Source organism: Plectropomus leopardus, chromosome 13, assembly GCF_026936395.1.
Source record: "Plectropomus leopardus strain MGB_pleo_1.0 chromosome 13, ASM2693639v1, whole genome shotgun sequence".
NCBI classification, from domain to species: domain Eukaryota; kingdom Metazoa; phylum Chordata; class Actinopteri; order Perciformes; family Serranidae; genus Plectropomus; species Plectropomus leopardus.
In genome coordinates, this window is record NC_142188.1 from 34,173,067 (window position 1) to 34,199,025 (window position 25,959).

The 25,959-nt window shown below is 38.3% G+C and overlaps 1 protein-coding gene across 1 annotated transcript in view; it reads right to left on the reverse strand.

Annotated features, from left to right (window-relative positions):
- Window positions 1-24,702, reverse strand: part of pitx3 (paired-like homeodomain 3) — a 31,310-nt gene extending 6,608 nt beyond the window's left edge. The window contains exons 1-3 of the mRNA XM_042502353.2: window positions 24,492-24,702; window positions 14,479-14,596; window positions 5,659-5,864 (exon numbers count right to left, since the gene is read on the reverse strand). Of these exons, the coding sequence (XP_042358287.1) occupies window positions 5,659-5,864; window positions 14,479-14,587 (315 nt within the window). The 5' untranslated portion in view covers window positions 14,588-14,596; window positions 24,492-24,702. The remainder of the gene's footprint in view (window positions 1-5,658; window positions 5,865-14,478; window positions 14,597-24,491) is intronic.
- Window positions 24,703-25,959: the final 1,257 nt, after the last annotated feature.

The following is a 25,959-nucleotide window of genomic DNA, read 5'->3' on the forward strand; positions in this document are numbered from 1 at the left end:
ATCCCAAAAGTAAGTTGAAGTGTATCATCAAACAGTCATATTAGGCAAGGCTTATTAAAACTAATCATTGACTTATTTGAATAGTGAGCTCCCAATGAAAGAAATGTCAGGGAAGGGCAATCTTCACATTTGTCATTTTATGGTCCTATATTTGGAGGAGAGGAATGAGATTAAAGCTTTAGTGGAAAATGTAAATTGAGGGTTTTTAGAAATGAAATGTGAAACGAGTTCCTCTTCAAGTTGTGGACAAACTTTTGCTCTGAATTAGATGGACAGGCACAAAAATAAGTAAATACAGTGTGACATAAGTCTCCTGGTCATCTGTTAGCTTTTGTTTTACAGTCAAATCATTTGCTCTCAAATGTTTCATGTCTTCAGCAGACGCCTTTTCTGTGTTGATTCTCAGCCGTCGCTCAGCTCCCTTGGCATACACGCTGTGTATCATCCAATCCTCTGTTATTATAGTAACAGAATGCTGTTGACCATTAATATGAGTATAAAGTGCATGACTCTGAGTTTTCCATCCCACTCAGTGACAGCAGGGGAAACCCCAGGCCAGAGGACAGAAGCTACCCAATCTTTAGTGTGACTCGGAGGCAATGCTGTTTGAAGCTTTGTGCAAAGGGCTGAATGTCAAGGTTATTCAAAGGCTCCACTGCAGCCACATTTATACATCCAACTGTGAAATGGTCAAATGACTGAAACCAAATGCATTTCTATGTATTTGATGTATATTTGCTGTCAAGCAATCAAGACTTCAATTGATTGTTCATCTGAAGGATAATAACTGTCTGTGGCTCTGAAAATGACCCACTGTATTCTGAACGATAATGTTTGAACATTTAGAGTTACAAGTCCCTAAGAAAAAAGAAAAAGTAGCACAGAGCTGTGTGCACGGCTCTGTAGCAGATGTGTGTGTGTTTGGGGGGGGTGGAGACTAATTTGGAGCGATGTTTTAGCACTGCTTAGGAGGAGACAGACGGTAATTAGTAGTAGTGCATCATTGTGTCTCGCTGGTGGACACAGTTGTTGTGTGTCCATCACTGCTCATTGGAGTTAGAGGTGATAAATACCCCCTGTCTGCTGCAGAGTCATTTCATGCGAGTGTGAATGCCAATTGTACACTTTCCCATTGTATTAAAAAAGCCAGATGTTAGCGGATGTTAGGGAGTGTTAGTGGCTGTCTTGTGGGAGTGCAGGAAAGACAAGACAAGGAGACTGAGTCAAGTCGAGTGTGTTTACTCTCACTTCAAAACAGCCACCATACAGGCTCAGGACAAGCTTACAGCTCACCTGCTGGCAAAGCTAACCTGCACTAACAACAAGGCCCCAAAACTCCATTTCCAAGGATCCCCTTCTCCCATATCTGAACTGTGCTTCTTAATATGTTGTCCAGATGTAGGAATAAAAAATTTTTTTAAAAAGTTTACACTAAAAGAAATGCAAAAAAATTGCAACTGAATACATTGCTTAATATACCATACTAGGCTACTTCTACTCCTACAATAATGTTTCCAGATGATGACTTGTTAGTATAGCTTGAATAGATGGGAAATGATCATCTGTATTGCTTCATTTTTACCAACCTTTGAAGTTAAGTTCAGGTGATGCTGAAAACACAGGAAAATCACACAGAGGGACGTTACCTGCTTAACAATTGTAAGTGTATTAGCATGCAGAACTTAGCACTTTGCTAATAGCACTGTTGTGCCTCAGCTTAGCCAGAATTTATCATTATTTTTATTGAATATATTTAATACTTATTTAAATCCTTTGGAGTATTTTGTAATTTGCATTTTGCTGGACAAAAAAATAAGATGTAAATTGTTAAAACATTTGCAAAACAGTTATCATCACAATTTTTATCCTAAAATACACATACACATACACATTTAGAAACTTTTAAGATTTTTTTTGTTTCTTTTTCTAGATGACCCATTCAGGCACCAGGTACGCATGTTGACTTGCCCAGTTAGGGTAATTCAAGCATGCATTAACATGTGCTGGGTATCAATGGATTTTTGTAATTTGTGTAACCAAAGTTGCATGTTTTTCATATAAAAACATTGTAGTGTCAGAGTGTCGAGTACACTGACAAAATGCATCAATTTATTAAGGAAAAAAAATCATAATCCTGGTATAATGACTTCTTAAATTTGCAGTAGTTATTGTAATATAATACAAATCTAAAAAAATATGTAACTTGTAAAATAAATAAATCAATACATCTAAAACAAACGGCAAACAAGATCTGTACCAAATGTGTGGTAAAAAGAGCAAATAGGCAATATAAATCAAGTTCACTGTGCTATATAAAACCAATCCATCCCTTTAAGTGTATGGCTTTATATGAATGCCAATTGTATAATAAAACACATATAAGTCAACATAACATCAGCAAAGGAGAGAATTGTTTTATATTAATATGATTTAGGAAGTTATATATTGGTATTGTTACATGTTTTTTGTTAGTGTTTTGGAATATTATCATTTATTAGTTTCCTGATAAGAGTTAATGAGAGCGTTGGGTCACATGGACGTGTATAATGTGCATGATGTGTATAAACTATCTTAGTATCTGTTTTTCACTTGAGTCGGGTTAATAGGATTGAAGGGGAATGAGTCGCTGTATATTTTGTTGACAGAACTTCTCTTTGATTGCTGTGAGTATCTTAAGCATAAGTTTGTGCAGGCTACAATAAGCTGAATCCTCTTTGTTAGTAAATTTACTGAATGTGTTTTTTTGGATCTCAGCAAATCTTTTTGTTGGTGTGTGACACAATAGAGCGAGCCCAGCCTCAGCCACTCAGCGACTTTAGGTTTGTTTCATCCAGTCACTACACGAGCGGTCACACACTTTTTGCCCAGTAAAATACGGATACATCCTTTTGTCACATTTGTGCCATTCAACCAAAACATTAGAATTCAGGGAATCAGGACAGACAGCCAAAAATGGCTTTTGCCTAATTTTTAGTCCAGCAATTTGATTGCAAAAATGTCAACTGTGTAATTACATTGCCTGTTAAAGGGTTATTATTAACAGAGCTCATGTTTTCAGTCTGAAAGGGTTAAAGTCAGGGTTGAAGTCGAGTCAAGTCAAGTCAAGTGAATTTTATCTGAAATCACAAATCACACATTTGCTTGGTTGGGCTTTGCATTCTGTATAGCAGACACCACTGTAGCACCGTGGATGTTCTAACCATGTTCCACCAGGCTGCAGTTTGATGATTAACAGCAGCTCTGTGACAAATCACATGAATCAAGCTGACAGGTGAAGTATTTTGGGCATGCAGGAATCTGCCTGCATGTCGGGGTTAGAAAGGCCACAGAGAGACATTAGGGACGAGACCGTGTGTAGTCTGTTGTCCTTTCAAAATAACAACCAAGAGTGTGTGCTATGTGACCTTTCATCCAGCCAACATTAATTTGATCCATTACTAAGGCAGGCCAGCGATTGTATTGTCATCCATCAGAATGTGTGTCCTCCTGCTCCATATAGCCACAATGACCAAACCACACTGGGTGTGGACTCACTCTGCTGCACCTCTGACATTTAGCTTTAGTGTGTCAGCTCAGGCTTTGGAGCAAATAAAACATCGTATTGAGTGCATGAAAGGCTTCTTTTCTTGTACTTTCTAACCATTTAAGTACCACTCTTTATATTTCCTCCCTGGAGTAACATCTCTGGAAACTGATTTTTATAATTTGACTGAGGCTGGCTTTGGCAATAATAATGGAAAATCAAAAGTATAATAAAACTAGAAAGTAAGCAGATGGTCACTGGAATATATGTGACAGTTGCACTCAGTGTTGCAGTGTGCATGAATACACTAAAAGAGAGCATTCATTGAAGGTGCTCATAGTTTTGGTGAATAGCTAACTGAACAGTAACTAACAAAACTGCATGTGAACAGAGTTCACTATGGTGCCCATTAATGGTTATAGCTTCACAGCAGGCAGCATACTGACACAACACAACACCCGCATGGCCAGTGCTAACGGCACATCAGACTGCACACCTACTGGGACTGCTGGGACCAGTAATTGGAGGGACTTTTATAAGCAAATCAGTACAGATTCCATCAGAAAAAAATTAAATACAATTTGTCTGAAAAAACAAGTTCAAACTTTAGTCACATTAGGCATGAATTTAAAACAGCATGTCAAACTGAAGCATCCAACCAGTCTGAGGGTGAATGTGATCACATGAAATCATTTTTCAAAGGTTTAGACCACAGCTGCAAAGGCCTGTTTTTTTCCAGAGCTGCTGTCTCTAAATCAAATGCTGAAATCATAACACATCTTTTACTTATAGTGGCTGTAATGAAGCCAGTGGTGGAACCTGTGCCAGCTTGTTTGAAAGCATATTAACTTTTTTTTAACTGCTGTATAATCCGGTCCATACAGACTACATCAAATTTCCACAGCATCTACAGCAGCTCACATATTTGTACTCTCTGCATAATAAGACACATTGTTTAAGTGGTAAAACACATTCTTACATTGTTTTTTCTTGGCTTTTAAAAGTAATCTCTGTCTGTGATTCTGTAGTTTAGTAATTCATGTAGTTTGGGAAGTGGACTGAGGCAGTGATGGAGGCTGGGGATGGATGGTAGGAGGAGGTTCTAAAAAGAACATTTCCAACAGCTCATATTAAACATAGAAGAAATAGATGTAACCTCATTGATTTTTGGGGACTGAAAACTTTGGTCAATATTGTGAACTAAGAACATGAAACTGGTTCATTTAAAGCTGAGTGAGCTGAACTTTGAACTCTTGTGAAGTGTGAACAACAGTGATTCCACTGCTCTCTGTGGGCAGACTGTGACCTTTATATATACTCATTCAATGTTATATTTATTCATAGGCTTGTGAGGCAATAGACAGATTTCAAGATTTAAAATAAAATTGCTTAAAGTTTTGGTTATCGACAGATTGAATCTGTTTGACAAAAATGTAAAATCCTTACTATCTTAAACCCTTTGAAAGTGAGCAAACTGGCTTGATTTCTTTCAAAAACATTGGAAAAAGAGTAATTTAAGACGAAATGACCCCAAAATTAGCAAAAAATCTGTAAAAAAAAAACAAGTACAAGAAAATTACCTGACAATTAGAAGAAACAAAAAACACATCAGGTAGAAAATAAACAAACAAGAGAGTGGCCTGAGAAAACGTGCTTAAAAATGACAATGATCCTGTAAAATATTTGGAAATATACAATAATGCTAATTATATATGTAGTTTTTCTTAACTTGTTCACCTAGCTTTATAAAAAATAATTTTCCAAATCTAATAATTTTCTGAAATTTACAGTTTTTTTCCCATGTTTTCAAAAGAAAGCAAACCACTTTGCTCAGGGTTTGAATATTTAAATGCTTGTGAAATGCATCTGAATGCACCTCAAGAAAAGTGATGCTGACCCAGATTTCAACGAGTTGAAGCATCTACACGTTTTTTTTGTCCACTTCAGGGCCAAGACTTTAGGGAAACAAGCCCTAAACACAACAGTAAGACCTCTGAATGAAGCAGATGCAACAGTGTGCTGCACTGATTAGCAAACCTTCAACCAGAGAGGAGGAGCTCATCACTGAAATAGAAATTTTAATGTGATCAGGGTTGTGGGCTCCAGAGGGACCGTGGCAGAGAGTGTGTACATACCCTGACCCGTGCCTCAGTGAGGTTGGTCCACACTGCGATTTCCTCTCTGGTGCTCATGTCAGGGTAGCGGTTTCTTTGGAAGGTGGCCTCCAGCTCCTGGAGCTGCTGGCTGGTGAAGTGAGTCCTCTGCCGTCGCTGCTTCTTCTTCAGAGAGCCATCCTCAGCACTGGACTCATCCAGCTGGTTCTGGTGGGATTTCTCTGTGTCTACGCACACACACACACACACACACACACACACACACACACACAGAGAAAGACTAAGGATTTGATAAGGACACTGGGAGGTGCAGCTGCGCAGGAAGACAGATGAGAGAATGCAGAACAACAAGATACATCGATGAGAACAAAATAATGCATCAGTGGGTCATTTCAAGATAACTGTACTTAAAGATTGTAGAACAATCGTGTGATATTTCTGTGTCATTGGGTTTAAGGTGAGAGTCATTATTAAACAAAGGAGGAAAAACGTAACTACAGGCTGACACACTGTCATGTTGTACTACACCCTCGGGGAAGAAAAGCAGCTGTGGATGCCTGTTGACCACACATATCTGTGTGTAACTTCAAGCACAAATCTATTGATTAGTATGAGCAGGTATGCACAGTATATACAGACTTACAAAAAGGCACTAAAAGATGATTTTAACTCAGGGCCCCTACTCAAGATTAGGAAATAAAGCAGGAGTTATTTTACTGTGTAATGTGCTTAAGTGATGCATATCGTATTAAAGGTCCAGTGTGTGGGATTTAGGGGCATTTATTTGCAGAAATTGAAAATGAAGCTGTTACAATGGCTGCCGTTGCAGCCGCATATAGTTGTGCTTTTTTCCCTGTTTTCTCCCTTCTTGCTCTCCCCCCTCCTTTTCCCTCACTTGATCCTTCCCTGTGTGTCGTGTGTGTGTGTGTGTGTGTGTGTGTGTGTGTGTGTGTGTGTGTGTGTGTGTGTGTGTGAGCGCGCACTGGTGGGCATCAACCTGGTCAGCGGCTGAGACGCACCTGCTTCTAATCGTCTCATCACCTGCTGCATATAACTCTGGACTCTCCACCGCTTTGATGCCAGATTGTTCCGTCTCTACCGGTGACTCTAGACCCTCCTAAATATTTTTGATCACTCGTGTTTTTGACCTCATGTTTTTGCTTCTTCATGTGTTCGCTCAGTTCTCCTGCGACTCACTGCCAGCCGACCATGCAACTGCTACCACAACCCTCCATGCCAATCATCTTCTGCAAGAAACCTCTGGTCCTGCTCACTCAGCCTGTCCTCGTCTCCAGACTGCCTGCCTGCCTGTGTTTTGTTACCTTGGAATGAGTCACCAATATACAGAGTGGATCCTCTATGGAGTCCGCCATTTTGTTTTTACAGTAGCCCCAGAGCAGACAAATCAAACACTCTGACTCCAGATAGCGCCTACTGATATTTTGCATTATTGTGTTTTCACATTGGCCACCATAGTTCTCCTTTGTGCCTGGGACACGGGTTAGTTTAATTTCTACGACCTCACCACGATAGGCCACTAAATCCTACACACTGGACCTTTAAAATGAAATTAACACTGACTGCCACTCAGTGAAACGGAGTCCTGAGGCAGTTTGATGCCAAGCTGCAACCTTCAGCCCTGAAAAACAAAGTCAGTGTGGAAGTCCCAAAAACTGCAGCTCCTAGTAAGTAAATATATATGTGTGTGTGTGTGTGTGTGTGTGTGTGTGTGTATATATACACATACATATATATGCTGCTTTATAATTGTCCATGTTTCCGGATGGTTTTAGTGGTTTTAGAGATCCATAGTTTCATGGTCACTCCTCCCAAACTGGCTGTCGAGGGCATGTAGCAGTCAACAGGACAGCACTTCATTAATGTTACTATATGTAACTTAATAACATATAAATATCTTTTAAAGCAGGGGGACTTGTGTTTTATGTTGCTTAAGGGGAGGGTCATACAACTTTTATTGGTTGTATGTTGTATTTTACCATCCATACCACCAGCAAACGCTACTGTCAGAAAAACCACCAAATCTGAGCTTAAAAAAGTGACCTGTCATCAAAAACACTTTTTCTACATCTCATTTAAAATTTGGCCAAAATAAACTGTTTTCATGAACTAACCAGCAGGCTTTTTTTTTCAGCTTTTATGTTGCAAACATCATGGGATCAGGATCAAGATCAGGGATAAAATCAAACAACTAATTTATGGTGGAGGGTAAAATAAAACAACAAAAAAATACAATATATTTGAATATTTGAATATTTGAATATTAGAAGATCACTGGTTTTTGTCCTGGCTAGATAGCAGAAGTCAAGAGAGTTTAAAGACTGCTGAATCAAAAGTGACTTGCAGCCACACAGCACCCCCATCCAAAATGTCCAGCTTTATCTTCACATCAGATGGCCCTATTATTGTTATCACGGTCTTGAATAAGAAATCCTGATAAACTTGTAACATGTCTTGATGCTATATGCCTGTCCACAGCTTTATCAAGAGCAACACAATCCACCTTCTGTAGTCACCCTCTCCTCTGCAGGAACAACAGGTGCAGAGCTTACTAAAGGGCTTGAGGCAAATGCACATTTTCCTCCTCTGTGCACCAACTTGATTATCATCAAACAAAATATACACCTTTTTAGGAAACATGTCATCATCTTAAATACCTCTGTGTCACTGTGCCACCTTTAAACCCATTGATAACATTCACATTTAACGTGACAGATGCTTTTCCCCCAGAACCAGCTTTCAGCTGAACACATCATATCCACTGTGGTATGATGTCCATGCGTTAACTCAAAATCTCAGTTTTCTTTTTATGTCCAAAATCCTAAGCATATTCCTACATATTCTGAAAAAAGTTTTCAATAATTGTATCAGATTATGATTACTAACTTGAGCATTCCTGAAAAAAATGTGCAAAGATGAACGCTCATCTCGAGTTTCCACCACCAACAGCTGGGGCCAGAGGCATTATGTTTTTGGGTTGTCCATCCATAAATCAGTCTATCCATCTGTCTGTCCATCTGTCTGTCCAAAACATGTTTTTATGCCATAGCTCAAAATTCATACAGAAATCCTGAGAAAATTTTACTCAAATGTCTATAGAATAAAATTATGACTTGATAACATTTTATATCCACAAGGTCAAATTTACTGTGACATCATAATGTTCTGCCAAAACCATTACTCAACATCTTTAAGTCAGGAACAGAAGGGGAGACACTTAGTCAAACACTAATTGGTGACACTAATTTTGAAACTGTGTTGGTTGTGTAGATCTTCTGTGCTGTTGGGTTGAAAATGTGTGTGAAGCATCCACGTTTTAAAATTTGTAGCATCTTTGCAGTAACATCAGTAGGAATTGATGTTACAGAGGAATTGTAGATTCAAAACTTCCAGATGATCCATTAAACTTTTGAAGAGTTATGTGATGCAATAACACCTCTTGTAGCTGCTGCTGCATCATGAGGGAGCCAGTTCCTACTGAGAAAGCACATGGCCATAGCATCATGTGACCTAGAAAAACCAAAAAAGTGTTTCCATTGCAGTTTTACAAAATATGGCTTTTTTGAATGACCTGAAATACCATCTCATGCGAGCGTAAAAACATTTTTGCAATAAATGGGAGGGTTTTTTTACATCGTTCCATTATATATTCGCAATTTCAATTTGTGCAATTTGAGAGCCATTGGAGCCCCCTTAATGCTAAATAGGTTACACCACAGGTAAACACCTATATCGTCAACATACCGTGGTTTCTCTTTTACTGCAGGCAAGGTAATATTATTAAACCAAATATATAATAATTAACAATAATGGATATTCCCTTTGAAGTGGAAACTGTATTCACCTGGCTTTCAAATGAACTGGAGTGAATAACCACATCACAGCATGTTCTAAAATTGTGTCCACTGTCCTTTTAGTTACTTCCAAATTTTAAAGATCTAGCAAAGGATCTAAGAAATTACAGTTACATATCAGTTGGAGAATAATTAAGATACTGAAAGATTGAAAGCATTTAATGAATTGCAATAGCAAATAGCAAATAGCAAATACACACACTCAGAGAATTGCTTAAACTAAGCCAAGAAACAGCTGACAGCGGAGTTCATCTGCACAACATTACAGTCTAACTGGCTGAATTGTGCATAGAGAAGCAGGACTGAGCTTCCACACTGTGTATCAGTACATTACTCTGACACCTTTCACCCTGGACTGCATCAGCACGATGCCAGCCCCGCTGCGAGTGACTGGATATTCTGGTCAGATCAAACATCATGTGAAATCCCTCCATCCCACAGGCTGGGAAAAAACAAGCATGGGTGTGACACTGCCGAGAGAGAATGATTTCAAACACTGCATTAGGTTCAGAGATGTGCAGGAGCAGTGAGTGATTGCATTTGGCCCCCAGCACAGTGAGTTTAAAGGACCACACATCCATGTTATGTCTGCCAGGGCTTTTCTCTGCCAGTTCTGACTCCCGCAATTTGAGGACCTCACAGAAAGAAGTGAAATTAGTTGGCCAGCTAATCCTGCGGATCAGGCTTTTGTGACTGGGGCAAGTTGGGCTCTGTTTGGCGAGGGCTTAGCTCTCGGAGCAGTTTGAAATGATCAGCGGGGTTTAAAAAGAGGCTCCACAGGGCCGCCGGCAAAACCAATAAGGGCCAGGCCGAGGCTGTTATCTGGCAGTAAACTGACACTGGGTAAGCTGTCACTTAAGGCCAAAGTCTATAACACAATCTAAGGAAAGGGCAGCCCTTTTTAGAGCAGCATGCTGACTAACAATAGGTGCAATCTGACTAATAATGTGCCGACATGACAGAGCCGTTCCAGGTCAGCTTCTCATTGAGCTTTATCTGGAAAACAACGCCGACAGGCTTTTAACGAAATCACTTCTCTACATGTGCAAAAACAGCCAAATTCCCAGAATATTCACAGAAAGGAAAAGCTGTCATGACTATCACACACATATGTTTCAAGTCAGAGCTTTTAAAAAACAGTATGCCAATCTCACTCTCAGGGGGGGAAATCAAAGTCAGTTTTTATATGAGATGCACCTTTTATTCACAGGGAACGCTCCTCAGAAAGAGACACACATTCACACATGGGTGTGAGACACACTTGTCCATGCCTGTGGCATGGGCGGCAGCGCTGTGTGATAAGGCGTGGCAGCAATGTTTACTTCACTATAACCCAGTCTACATTTAGGGTTGTATTTTTGTTCATTAGAAAAGAGCACAAAAGCCAACAATGAACTGCAAGAACAATATTTCTGATGCTAATCTTTACAATAAATCCATCCTGGATAATTCAGGACTCGTGTTCCCTCAATATTGTTCCGCTCATTTCAGAGGAAAAAATACAAGAGAAATCTACTCATATAGTCATGAGTCATTTTGATTCATTGTCAAAATAAAGGTCTGTGTAACTCTACAAATACATTTAAATTTGCACAATATTTCTAACGCTGCCAGCATTAGATTTTGGGGGAGAAATGTTGAACCATTTTATTATTCTTTATTTTGTTGGACTAAAAGTAATCAAGTTTAAACATAATGAGCTTCAACATACTAAAATTAGCTGAAAATACTCAGCATGTGTAGATTTATAATTACAATTTAACCCTTCGAAGCCTGGATTGACATCACTTTTGGAGGGTACTCAGGCGCCTTTCACAAATATTTTAACCCTGAGCAAATTGGTTTAATTTTCTTTTTTTCAAAAACATGGCAAAAAGCCAATAAGCAACTTGGCAAAAAAATGTTCCACAAACTGCAAGGAATCAGTAAATTAAGAAATGTATTTTTAAAAATCTATGGAAAAAATTCCAGAAAACTATACTTATAATTATCATAATTTTGTATTTTAAAAAATTCTGTTGCAGGATTATTTCATTTTTGAGCATTTATCTCAGGCCAATTTTTTTATTTGTTTGTTTTTATTTTTTCTTCATTGCCCTCTTGAAATGCTTTTAACAGAAATCAAGCCAATTTGCTCAGGTTTCAAAGGGTTAATCACGTTATTCGATTTCTACATCATCATTTTTATTCTTTTTTTTGCAAAAAAAGGAACATTTCTTTATTTAAATTATGTCTATGTTGCGTTGAATAATTGAACAATATTTGAGGCTTTTATTGTGGGAATATAGATTGAAGTAATACAATGCATAAATTAGATTAGGGTATACACTGAAGCAAAGAAAATAATAATTACATAATTTAAATAAATTTACATCATCGCCAGATTTTTAATTCCTTTGGTCAAAGCAAAAGAAATAGAACTGAGCCACTGTATCTGTCACTGTCTGTTTCTGTGTGCTAACACACACCATCTTAGCCTTTTTTCATTCCATCAATTTGACACTTAGGCCCCATAAAACAGAATCAACTCCAATGAAAGACAGTGTTTACAGACAGCAAATGAGTTTAACTTGGACTAAATTCTTACAGGGTTAAATGAGCTCATGAGTCGTCTTTAATAAGCCTGCAGCAGGAGACACACCGCAGCATTTTACACTCCGTTTCTGTCCAAAATAGTTTGTGTTTGACAGTGTGTTGGGACTGGGTTTCTAACAACACACAGTTTAGCATTTAGGTTAGGTTACACATACATAAACAAACATAAACACATACACACACACACATACACACACACAAACATTAGAGGGATGGGTGACGATCTGCACTACACCGAGAAGTTAGAGCTCAGAAAAGAATTAATCCAGGTGATTATAGAACAAGCAAAGCTGGAAGCAGCTTAAGTGTCCGTTTATGGAAGCTGAGAGTAAAGCTTACTGCACACAGGAAGTCAACTATAATAACAACAAAGACAACAATGATAACAATAGTAGTAATAATAATAATAATAATATTTATATAGAAGCTTCAAAAACAGAATTTATAAAGTTCTTTGACAAACAAGGCAAAGCAAAGTAAGAAGGGATTCTTGTAGAGGAAACATAACTAGAGCCAAACCATAATGCTTAACTGAGGTCAGACAGAAGAGAGAAACAGTTACTGAACAAAAATAACCACAACAGCCCATACCAATAAGAGTAAATACAATTCAAAGGATATAAGCAGTACACACAGTTATAGTACTAATAATAGAAATAAATACAATCAAGAAAGAATAAAAGAATAAACCAAAAGATAAATGAGAAGACCAATTAAAACAGAAGAAATAAAACAGACGACATTACATAAAAGCAGGTCTGTAAAAATGGCTTTTCAGAGGTGATTTAAAAGAAGTCACTGATAGTCTCCTCAGGCAGGCCTTTACTATAACTAACATTCCACCAATCAACACTCAGCATTTCCGTGATTACATGATACACATGCCGTTATCACCTGACCTAACGAAAACTGAACCACCTATTACAACAAAGCAAAAAGCATTCATGAAGGCCTTGAGATGCGGTCAATAGGGCCAAAGAAAAGCCAGTAAGTGGACTTTAGTTAAAGTCACGATGATTTCCAGACACAGAGTGAGTGTGTCTGTCTCTCAGTCTTCCTGGTTAGACAGTCAGCCACTGATCATACTTTGCTCTGATGGTTCAAACATGAGGAATTCTGGATTTGAGAGTGTGCTGAATGCAATCATACCGCTGCTCTGTGCCTGCAGCTCTCAGGGGGAAATGATTTCCTTCTTTTACAATGTATCTTATTATTCACAGACAAATGAGTGTGTGTTATTAGGCTGCAGCTCATCAACTGCGTCACATTTAAACAGGCTGTGACTGCAGAATCAGAGTCTCTGCAGACTGATGGATGAATTCCTTTCAGAGCCGTTTACAAGCTGCATACTGCGCTGCTTATAACTTCTTTTATTTTTTCACTCTCATTAAACTTTACTTGACGTAAAATGAGCGGTAGGCTAGTCGGAGGATTGCGGGAGCGACTGTCTTTAGATAGCTCGTTACGATCCAGCATCTGGAACACTGAGGACAGAACACACCGCAAAGTCTGCTGAGAGAGCAGCAAATAATTAGTTTACTTTGGAGCCAATTTGCATCCATCATTTACTAAAGATGTTGTGCAGAAACGCGCAGGCTTATTATTGTTATTATTATTGTTGTTGTTGTTGTTGTTGTTGTTGTTATTATTGTTGTTATTAGTCTATTATTATTTAATGTTTAATTGTCGTCTTATGCGTGCACGGAATTATCCCATTACCATTATTTTTGAGCATTTTCTTTCTTTTTCAATTTCAACTTTAATGTATAAAGCCCAATATCCGTCTTAATACAAAATCAACTGAAATGTTTCCCTCGAACATGCTCCTCCACCCACAGTTTTGTATGTAATTTCATTTAATTCCCTGTTTTAAAATGTATTTATTTATTTATCATTCGTAGCCTATTTATTCACTATTTATACACATTACACACGTGTCAAATCGTCAGTGTGAGTGAGATTTTGTTTAGATATCCCGTGTTTTATTTTCATTTTTTCTTTGTCTGTTTTTGTGTCTGTATGTATATATATATATATATATATATATATATATATATATACATATATATAAAGGCTCGGCTACTGCTCACCGGTGTATGTCGTTGGTTATTGTTGCTAAAATACATAACGTACATACATAAAATACATACATAATCCGGGGGTCCAATACACAGTTTGCCTCAGCGGGCATTACAACATCCCTCCGTGCTGAAGACAAACAGCTGAGGAGGACTCCCTGCAAGCCGGACAGACGGCCAGGAGATGCCGTGTGTTCACAACACAGCAAGGTAGTCTGAGTTAGATTCAGTGGTGCACTGGGAGAGATAAATGAGCGCAGACAGAAATCCAGATGCATGCACATGTGTGTACTGACCGCTGTTGTCCTGGCCTTTACATCCCTGGTCGTGCTGTGGGGTCCCGGAGTCTGAGAGCGACAGCGCCGGGCTGCGGGCTTCACTTTCCGTCAGCAGGTTAAAATCCATAACCAGGCTCTGCACACACACACACACACACACACACACACACACACACACACACAGGGACATGTCAGGCTTCCTCCAAACACTGACACTCACAGCTGAGTGCAGCCGCACGCCCTTTATCACCGGCTTTATCCACGGAGCTGCGGCTCATGTCGGGCCGTCATGTTCATTCTGTATCGATACCATAATTATATGATGGACTCACAGCATCCTATAGCCTTATATTAACCTCCTTCTGTCACCGGTCGTATTTTATATGATTATGTTATGTTTTCTAATATTTCAGTTCATTGTGATTTACTCGCTTAATATTTCTGTAACATAATCAGGAAAACCGTGACTAATCACTACTTTTCGGTGGCTTTACTGTGTGATTATGTTTCTGTGATATTCTGAATACATTATTGACCTTAGCATCTTTCTAAAAAGGAGGCTACAAATAACTGGGATCATTTCCGAGCGTCATCAACATGCAGCGCACCTTTCACATTCCTGGTTTGTTCTCCCACACGTGCACAGTTTCACCTTGAGATCCTCACTACGATCCCCGTCTGCCATGATCCAGGTGAGCGAAGAGAGCATGTAAATACTGATACCTCATCGAACACAGCCCCATTTTTATGAAAAGAGACATGTGGCATTTGCCCCGAGTTTTGCCTGCAGGTGAAGTCATGTCAGGGTTATTGTATTATCAATATATGGGTTATTTATATCGCATTTCTATTTCTTTTGTTTTCCTTAACCACCGGTTTCATTATTGTGTGTGAACTGCTAAGCTGGTGTTAATGTGTTTTTGTTTTTTGTTTGGTTTTTTTTTGTTTGTTTGTTTGTTTTTGGAGTATTTTAACACAGATACTGATATTATGAAGACGCTGTAAGAATTAAATACATATCCAATAAAAGTAGAAACCCCCTCAGTGGATAATGACATGTGGTCTATTTTACTTTATTTTATTCTATTATATTTTCTTGAAACTCAAAGTACAGGATGCATAATATAGGATTCAGGGTCAGTCAGACAATGATTTATGTTTATTCTGTTTTATTATTTTGTTCTAACAGGGATCCAAGACAAAAAGACTCAATTTTGATTCAGCTTCCAATTTGGGGAAAATATTGATTAAAATCTACATAGACATCATTGGATGTGTGTTTTTTGTGAAAATTTGTGGAGTCTGGCAGAGCATCCTGTTTCTATTTTCTCTCTCATCTTTCCGCTCCCCCCTGGTTGTGGTTGTAATCCTGATCCCTTTATATGAGCCTGACACAAGCAGCTATAACAGGACCTGCCCTGAACTCACTCTATTTAGAGCCACATGGCGAGAGCAATGGAGTTATTGCTGTCAAATACATGATGACATTTCCGAGCCAAATTCTAGCTGCTGAGGTAGAAGTGTTGCTCAATAGAGATCAAAAATAGGTGGTCGTTTATTTATCTGCCAGCAGTTAACACCTTGAATATGTGTGTGTTGAGGGGGGGGTCTGTTCAAGCTGAAGGAGGTTTAGGATAATTTATGACTACTAAACTTTTAAAGTCAAGTCAGAAATAAGCCTATCACTTCATATGTGTTCAATAAAAAATGCAAAGTGTTGCTCTGAAAAATACCACTGTCCTCATCATGTCCTCATCATGACCTCATGTGACTTGATGATTAGGCCTGTACCTGTGAGGTCACATTCTGATCAACTGGCAGGAGCAGACAAATCAAAGACACTCAAACATCAGACCACATGAGGAATCAGCGCGATGAAACAGGCTGTTTACCTTGCATTTTCCAGGACGCTGCAGAGTAAAACCTAAAGTTTACAGGTTTAGAGGAAAGTGTTAAATCTGCTCTCGACCACAATGAATCCATGTCATCGAAGATTTCAAAAGGCAGAGCATGGCATGCCCCCCCACCCCCTCAACAACAACACATTGTATGACTTGGTTGAACTCTTGAACCAGACCGCTGTCACCATGTGAAGTTGTTGAAATGACATTATTTCCCTCCATGCTCTTTGATCATCAGAACACACTTTCTATCAGCTGATTGACTTTTAGAGCTGACACGGCTCAGTCTTCCTTCTCAACATCACGTAGTGTCATTTTATTTAGTTATCAGTCTGGAGAAATATACTGTAAAAAGAAAATATTTGTTTTAACCCTTTGAAATCTGGATCAACATCCCTTTTCTTGTGTATTCAGATGCATTTCCCACACATTTAAATCTTCAAACCCTCAGCACATTGGTTTGCTTTATTTTAAAAATATGGGGAAAAAATCACAGAGCAACTTTGGAAAATATTTTTTTAAATGGTCAGGAAAAACTCTGTATAATTATGGGTGTTATATATTTATTATATTATTATGTTATATATTTATTTTCTACATTTAGTGTTTCTGTTATTATTATTCTAATTTTCATTTAAGTTTCTTGTATTTTTTTCTCACAAATTTCTTGCTAATTTCATTTCTTAAATTATTCTTTACTGTCTTCCAATGTTTTTGAAAGAGATCAAGACAGTTGTTTTAGGTTTCAAAGGGTGAACTTTAAAAGGTTAGTTTCTGGGCTGCCTTAAAAAAAATTAAGTTGACTGAATTTGAGAAGATAAGTTGAAGCATTACAAAATTATCTCAACTTGTCTTCTCAAATTCAGTCAACTAAAAATGTAAGGCAGCACAGACACTAACTTTTCAGTTAAAACAAATACTTTCTTTTCACAGAGTACATACTCTCTCTGTTGTATATTTTCTATTATATTTTAAGCTGATTTCCTTCTGATGTCTAAATACAAGCTTTTGGTCCAAAATGTGTCACCGTCTCTTTGTGTACAGCTGTAGAATAAAAATTCTTCCTCAGGTCATTAAAAGAACCACAATTAACAGGCACGAAGGACACAAGCTCTGTGTTCACGCACCAAAGACACATGAGGATCATAAAACTTAACTGGGATCAATTTGATACCAAAATCATTAAAGTGCCATTTTTCAACAATCCTATACAGTTTTAAAGGAAAGTCAGACATGCAGGGATTGTTCCAAATGTACCGTCTTGTTAAACTGCCTTTGCAAAGTCACACAGTAAAAATAAACTATTTGTTTCAACATAAAAAAAGCTGGTCCATGTTGCCTTTCATTTATGCTGTCCTACATAGTTGACTGAATATGAGAAGACAAGTTGAATCATTACAAAACTAGCCCAACTTGTCTTAGCTTTTTAAAGCGAAAACAAATAGTTTCTTTTTACAGTGAGCAGAGAAACTTATCAAACAGATGCATTTTGTTCCCAAAGAGGTCCACGTTCTCCTGCTTTCACAATGATTTGATATGATTCATATTATATAGTCATTAGTTTCCTCACCGTCACTTCACATTGTGTGTGTCACTCCAGCAAAACAACAGGATGCTGCCATAAAGCCAACCTGCATCTTCTGATGAAAGGTTTAGCACCTGATTAGGGCTGAATATCTGTGACATCTGAGAGGTCAGTCAACGTTTTCCTCCATCAGACACACCACACCAACAACAGCTCAGCCCTGAAAAAATGCTGCCGAATGTACATTTGAGATTTGTCACTGCTGACACGAGGAACACTTTGCAGAGACTTTAAAGAAAGACTTGCATCTGTTTTTTGTTAGCATCCCTGAGAATTATTGGAGCATTTCACAAAAGATTAGGAGACACGAAAAGCGCTATTCTGGTGTGGGCCAGAGGCCATTCTCTGCATCTCTGGGAAAAAAATATGGAGACGGAGGATAAGGCAAGCCCCACAGTAGACAGATCAGCTCAGTGAGACAGTGCCTCTATGTTGTGGCTTTGGATTAATGAGCCTCTCATATGGATTTGTAGGTCAAAACGATCACTTTTCCTGTAGTTCATGTTCCGTTTTTTTCTTTTGTGAAAGACTCAATAACAGCAAATTATCTGTTTGTTTTTGGATTTTAAAACAATGTGACCAACTAACTGAATTAACGTTAATGTGTAGTCGAAGGAAAATGGCTGATCTTAGGTTTTGTGTTTGTTTTTTGGTTTTTTTTAAACAGCCCTGATCTGACATTTCAGCGAGCCTCATGCGGTCGTGCTGTAGCACCATGTGCATAACCTGCCACGTCAGATGTTACAGGCTGATGACTGATCTGGCAAACAGAACCAACCATCACACTGTCATCTTTGCTGGAGGATTCTTTCAACTTCTTTCAAGAAAGGTCAAACGTTTTGTTTCCTTTTGAACAAGCTGAAGCTGAGCTTTCCCTTTGTTGAACTCAGCAGCAGTGTTCAGCAAAAACCAACAAGAGATTAGGCCAATATGCACACTGCTGATATGTTATTATTACCTCCGTCAAATGAAAGTAGAACATGTATTTTTTGTTTGATCCAGCATTACATAAGCTGCGTGTTGAGCCATTTCTCTGTCAAATCTGACAAGTTGATCTTACTTAATATAATATTTGAAACTGATTGCCTTAAAAAATGTAAGTAAATTTAACTGTAAATCTTAATTTATGTTTACTTTGTATCTTAGTGTTATGTTTACTTAAAGTGTTGCTGTATTTACTTAATTTTGTGAACCTGTTGCAACCAGCAGAATACAGATATAAAGTTACTAAAACTTGTCATTTTCATGTTGTAACAACTTCAAGTAAATATAGCTCAATTTTAAATGAACTTATCAATTAGATATAAAGTTAACATATTTTAAGACTAATAATAAGATTTAGTCAAATTGTTCAAGGCAGTTGGTTTCCTAGATTTTTTAAAGTAAAATTCATTTGACAGATTATACAGTGTTTTAACCTTTTGAAACCTGGAGCGACATCACTTTTCTTGTACTGCTTTCAAATAACCTTCAACATGTATTTAAACCTTGAACTCTGAGCAAATTGGTGTGATTTCTTTCAAAATCATGGGATAAAGGCCAAGAGCAACATGATAATAAATACATTACAAACTGCAAGAAATTAGTAAAATTAGAAAATTATTTGAAAAAGTAAAAAAAGATAGGGAAAATGTCGAGGGAAAAAAACTATTCTACTATTAAAACTATTATATTACTCATAATAATGGTACTTACATATCTAAAATTATGTTAATACTTTTTTAAAAGCACTTTTCCAGGTCATTGCAATGTTTTTATTTTGAACTTTTTCTTTCTTTTCTTTTCTTTTTCTTCTTGATGTTTAATTTATTTTCAGGTTATTTTCTCGTACTTTAAAAAAAGAAAACACAAAAAAATTATTTCTGCTAACTTTTGGGTCATTTCCCTTTCACTGCTCATTGCATTCTTTCCATGTTTTTGAAAAAAATAAAACCAATTTACCCAGGTTTCAAAGACTTAAAAACAGGTCCCAGCGGCACACTTCAGTCAGGTCCCTCCCGACACAGCAACAGCTGTCCCTTTGTGAGCACAGAGTCCAGGTCTAGTATCAGCAAGGTGCTGTATTTTGGTCAGAATTATAAAGCCAGTCCCGAGGAGGCTTAATGTGCCGTGACAGTGATGGGTGGTCGGTTGGTCTGGTGTCAGTGTGGTGCAGAGAGGCGGCTGGCTTGGCAGTGAGGGGTGTGCAGGTGATGCAAGCCAGTCATTTTGTCCAGAACAAGGTGTTAGTACCCTTCACCTCCACCCCCTTCCTGTTCCCCACCCAGCCACACACACACACACACTCCCACACACACATCAGGGGCGCCACATGATTATATTTCCTAAATCAAGAGCCCATCTCCCCCTTCCTCTGAGCTCAATATGGCCAACAAGCTATCACTGAGCTAACAAGCAGGCCGCGGCGCTCAGTAGCTGACAGTCAGATGGATCACCAGGACACTGTAGGGCCTCACTGCTGGCTGTGCCTCTGCTGACGTCCCCCCAGCAGAGCTAATTCCTGAGTGAAATCAAAAAACAACCTAAGCTGGTTCCCCTCCTCCTCATATAGTCTCACCACAGAGGATATCAGAGAGCCCCGGCTATTTCCTGGAGCAGACATCTCTACCTCTACATCCACCTGACCTGCTGCACTGCCTCCAGGCTGAAGACCCCCTGCTGGATGTGTTTAACGCTGGGAGCCTCCTTTCACTAATGGACACAAAGCAACATCATGATGAGCCTCGCTATGCATGAGCAGCAGAGATTTGCATAAGCAGTCACTCGCTGACACCGATTGCATTCAAATATCTCACTGTGAAATCTCAGCAATTCATTTTACTTTAAGAATTCTCGGAAACCAATAGCTTTAAAAGACGTTAGTGAATATAACTATTAATCGTAATTTATGTTTACTTAACATATAATTATTAAGTTTACTTAAAATGTAGTTGTTTTTACTTGATTTTGTAAAGTTGTTGCAACTTAAAAATGATAAGTTTTATTAAATCAATCTTTAGCAACTTCAGTAAACCAAGTTTACTGTGCTATATATCTGCATTCTGATGGCTGCAAAATAGTCAATTACACTTGTACTTTCTTAAACATGTTAACAGAACAAAACTTATTATTTAAATTAATCATTAGCTAAATCCTCTTTGTGATGATCAAGTTAATCCGTTGAAGACAGATCGACATGACCTGTCTTTAAAGTATTTCAGTCTTTGGTGATTGGTTTGATTTTTTTCAGGAAAAAAAGGCAATAAGCTACTTGGCAAGAAATGTCCCCCAAATTGTACAAAATTACTATATTCAAAAATATATTTTTGGAAAAGCTAGGGGAAAATGTCTAAAGAACTATATTTACAATTTATTTATTTTTATATTCAAAAGTATTTTACATAGGGCTAATTATTATAATTTTTAAGCATTTTCCCCCTAAGTTAATTCCTCATCTTTTGTTTGTTTGTTTGTTTTAATTTTTGTGTATTGTTTGCATGTTTTACTAATTTTAAGGTAATTTCCTTGTACTTTATTTTAATTTATTGCACATTCCTTGGTCATTTCCTCCCTAGTGGCTTGTTGCCTTCTTCCCACGTTTTTGAAGTTGCTAAAAAAACAAGGTCATCTCACTTGTGTTTTTTAAGTTGCACCAACTTCGCAGCTTACCAATGTAAAAATAAATGAAGATTAGTAGCTATATTTACCTTCCTTTTTCGAGGCAATCAGTTGATTATTTTAAGTAATATCAACTTGCCAGATTTTGCAGCGTAATAATTATTATTATTATTACAAAGATTATAATAAAAGAGGGCAGAATCCTCTCATTTTTCGGGAGATTCCCGGGTCCATCTGGCGGTGCGCGCGACAGTCTGCTGCAATTCCACGGACTGCAAGCATTAGCCCGGGAATTATTCATAAACGCGTCGAGAATTAATTCCCGGGATTAAGAGTTGATTAAGATGTGTGTCACTTTGCTGTCTGAGAACTTATTAAGGGCCTCCTCGAAGAGGCGGCAGATGGAATTTCAGTCCAGTGTTTGTACATGTTAATTTTTGCCCTCCTATAACACACATTTGCATATGATAGAGGGAGAGAGGCCGAGGCAGTCCTGCTGCACAATCAGCGGCTCCGTGCGCACACACACGGGAAATAATTGGCTGTGCGAGCCAACACAAGTCCACAACAGTGATTAACACACAGCCTCTCTAGATCAACAATTTATTACGGTGGAGCAGGAAAGATATTGCTCTGGCTTTGACTCTGTCTATGAGAGGATAACAAGGTGTCTGACGGAGACACGATGACTTAATTCAGTGAGAGAAAAGAGTCCAGAGCTCATCTTTTTAGCCAAGAATAAATGATATGATGATTGTCGTTAAGATTTAGGTGATATTGTTATAAGAATGAGAAACTGAAGTTATTATTAACTATTATTTGGCAGTTAATAGCCTAGTTTACAAGAAAATTAACGAAAGAAATTAAATATGAGGACTTTTAATATATGTATACATGCATATTTTTAGTAGCGCATTCTGTCTGTTTGAGGTATGTTAAACTTATTTTAATGTGATTCAATTTCTTTCTGCAGATGCACTGTGATGTACAGCGGGCCCGTGGGGGGCCGTGCAGGGCCTCGCGGGGCCCTCAGACTTGCCTGTGTTGCACACGGTTGTCGATAACCACTAAAAGAAATATTTACATTCTGCCCTGAGGCCAAACGTGAACTTCGATTAAACAAATGTTATTTCCATAAGTCCTGAGAAGGCAAGAGATGCAAAAGAGGCCACTAACTGAAGGCCTGCTGCAGAGATCTCAGTCTGCTCTGCTTATTGCAGCTCATGACGGGCTCAGTGCGATCAAGTAGATCGCAACAATCTCCACTGAAAATAAAAAAAATCAAATGCAAGGTCCGATGCACACTGTCCGCCAAAAATTCAAATGAATTGATTTATATAAATATAGTCTAGATTAACGCGACCAAGCCGTGTCATTGACTTTTTTTTAAGAAAGAAAGAAAGAAAGAATATCAAGAGCGCGATCGTAAAAACAAAAATAAAATGTTTAGTAAAATAAACTATGGCATAAACTATAACATAGGAATTAGTAGGTGTAACTTTTTATACTGAACAATAGGCCATAAAATAAAATTCTGGGTTACTGCTAGGACGCTGGGAGCTCCACTATTTATTTAACGATTCCTTTTGGATTTCTAATTACAATGATAATATTTTCATTAAGGAAATATATTCATTTTGAACGAGCAATACAGACTAGGTTCCAGGTTTCACACTGTGTTAGCCTCGGATCAACAACGGGCCGTGTGCAACAAAGAACTATTTTTAAAATGCATACTGGCCGAAATAAAGGCTTACTTATTTTTCAAATATCCGCCCGCTGACGAAGACCGTGAGATGCTGCTGAAAGAGCCAGAAAAAGCTAGTAAGTGGACCTCAGTTTAATTTAATCTGTTATTATTATTGTTGTTGTTGTTGATGTACTATTATTGTTGTTGTCGTTGTTGTTGTTGTTGTTTTACTCGTAGATATTAAAAAGTTAAAAACCTGAAATGTTGAATTGCATTTGAATCTTTGTAATACGGATGCAAATATTATAAGCAGAAGATAGAAGTTGTGGATAAGTGTAGGCCCATTTGTGGCGCGCGCTCACGTGCGTGTGTGAGTGTGTGTGTGTGTGTCTGTGTGGTGGGGGGTTCACAGCTTTGTTTTTCTGTCCGCGGTCTCTCGCGGCCCCGGCAACCACCTGCCACCTATCAATTTCCTCCACATCCCCAAATATTTTTGACCTCCCAAATATTTTCACAACGTCCGCCTCTGTGAAGTCTTAGAATTTTGGAGAAAACATGCCAAGCTATAAACATGATCATTCAGTGGGCTGTAATTCCACAGGAGGAACGCTCCGCTTTACACTCACTCGCACACACACACACACACACACACACACACACACACACACACACACAAACACACACACACAAACACACACACACACACACACACACACAGAGAGAGAGACGTAGAATTTCGGGCTGTAAGATGACTTCAGAAATGACAGTCACTTAAACACTTAATGTTAAATCATACAATTTCCCCAGATGACATGGAGCCTTTACGCAAGAGTTTGAAATATTTTCATTGAGTCATCTGCAATCACGGTGATCACTTGGTGGATGGAGGATGCAACACACACTTTTCCATCAGTCCCACTGCCTGCGTGTTGCCTCTCATTAACAATAATCATCTGCTCCGTGGAAGCACATCTAAAAGAAAACTACTTCAATTCTGAATTTGCTTTTTCTTTTTGTTTCAGGCCATCTTGAAATAAAAAGAGCTTATTTTTGCTACTTAAACGAAGAGTTTTTCGCTGTTGATATCATGGAACCTGCTTATTGAACCTTAAAAGAGTTAACGAAGCCTTTGCTTTACGTCAGCTAGAGTTTCAACTTTTACGGAAAAATAAAATAAAAAAAAAAAACGGTGGATGGATTCAAGACGCACGAATAGATTCAAAGAGAAAGAGAGAAAAGTGCGGCTATTTGCACTTACATGGAGTCCCGGTCTGGTTAAATTAATCCGTTGAAAAGGCAAAGAGCTTTGCTGCGGGCTGATGGCTGTCCTGGCCTCAGTTTTGCTGGTGACATGGACAAAAAGTTCCCCGGTGCGTCCAAAAGTCAGAAAAGGCGTCAGTCAGTTTCCTACTTCTTTTTCTTCTTCTTCCCTCTGTGCTGTCAGACATGAAGGCTGTGGAGTAGTGAGGCTTGATCCCAGCACAGAGTATAGTGGGGTGGGGGTTGGGGTGGGGGGAGGGTTGACTTCATGCTAAATATTGTGCGTGACAGATTCAGTGTAGATAGGACGGCCCCTACTCTCTCTCTCTCTCTCTCTCTCTCTCTCTCTCTCTCTGCACGCACATGGGGCACACAAGCAGGCATACACACAGAGTGCAAACACACACTCCTCCACCTCCCTCTCCCATTGGCTCTCTGTCTACTAACCCTCTCCTCTCTCCATCTCTGTGTCCCTGTAGCCTCCACAGAGCTGCTTTTATTTACCTGATCTGTTGGAGGTCAGAGCTGCAAAGGGCTGCAGACTTGACATATGGAAGCTTTTAGGTCCAAATGTAATGGTTTGTGTTTTATTACTCATTGTAACTGCCTCAGAGACAGTTTAATCAATTTGGTATTGTAAATTCTTCAGTTTTAAATTCATGATGATTTAAGCTCACAAAGACGTTAAAGGGTAATTAAAAAGGTAACTAATTAGGTGTTAAAAGGAGTTTATAAAAGTATAACAAAAATGTGTCTCAAAGATACTTTAAAATATTTTCTTAAAAGTATATTGCTCTCTGTGTAAGGTCTTTACTTAATGCAAAGTAATACTACCCCAGGGTAGTTGATAGCATTGTGGGAATTGTGATGTCCTGATGAGGTCAAAGGTCAGCAGCATTGTGGGTGTTAACAACATGGCTGCAGATGACGAACGAAAGACTCCAGAGTAACCATATTCTGCACGAGGCGCACATGGCAATTGTTCTTTATTTTGTTTCATTTTTATGTTTAATGTTAATTTTGCCTTACATGGACACTGGCGGTGCACGTTGGTCATTTTGTTTTATTTTTTTGTTTTGTCATACTAACGGGACTGCTTAACAATGGACATTAGACTAAAAGTGAGTGGAAAATTCATGCTTTTTAAACTTTACTGTTTTTAATTTTTGTTGTAATTTTCATAGTGTTCGATGGTGTTTGAGGTGTCTGAGGAAACAAAGGAGAGCAAATAAATCTTCAGCAAACATCAATACAAAACATGACCATTTATTCCTTTGAACAGTGTAGCTACTCTTATCTCTTTACTTTAAATTTCAAGATAAATTTCAGCAACAATCATTTAAAAATAAAACACCTGAAGAAGAAACGGCAAACAAAGTTTCCTGTTATCAGTTTATCACTTTTTGCCATACAGCACATAGAGAAATGTCTTTATTACTAATTTATGTCCAGTGTAATCAAATCTT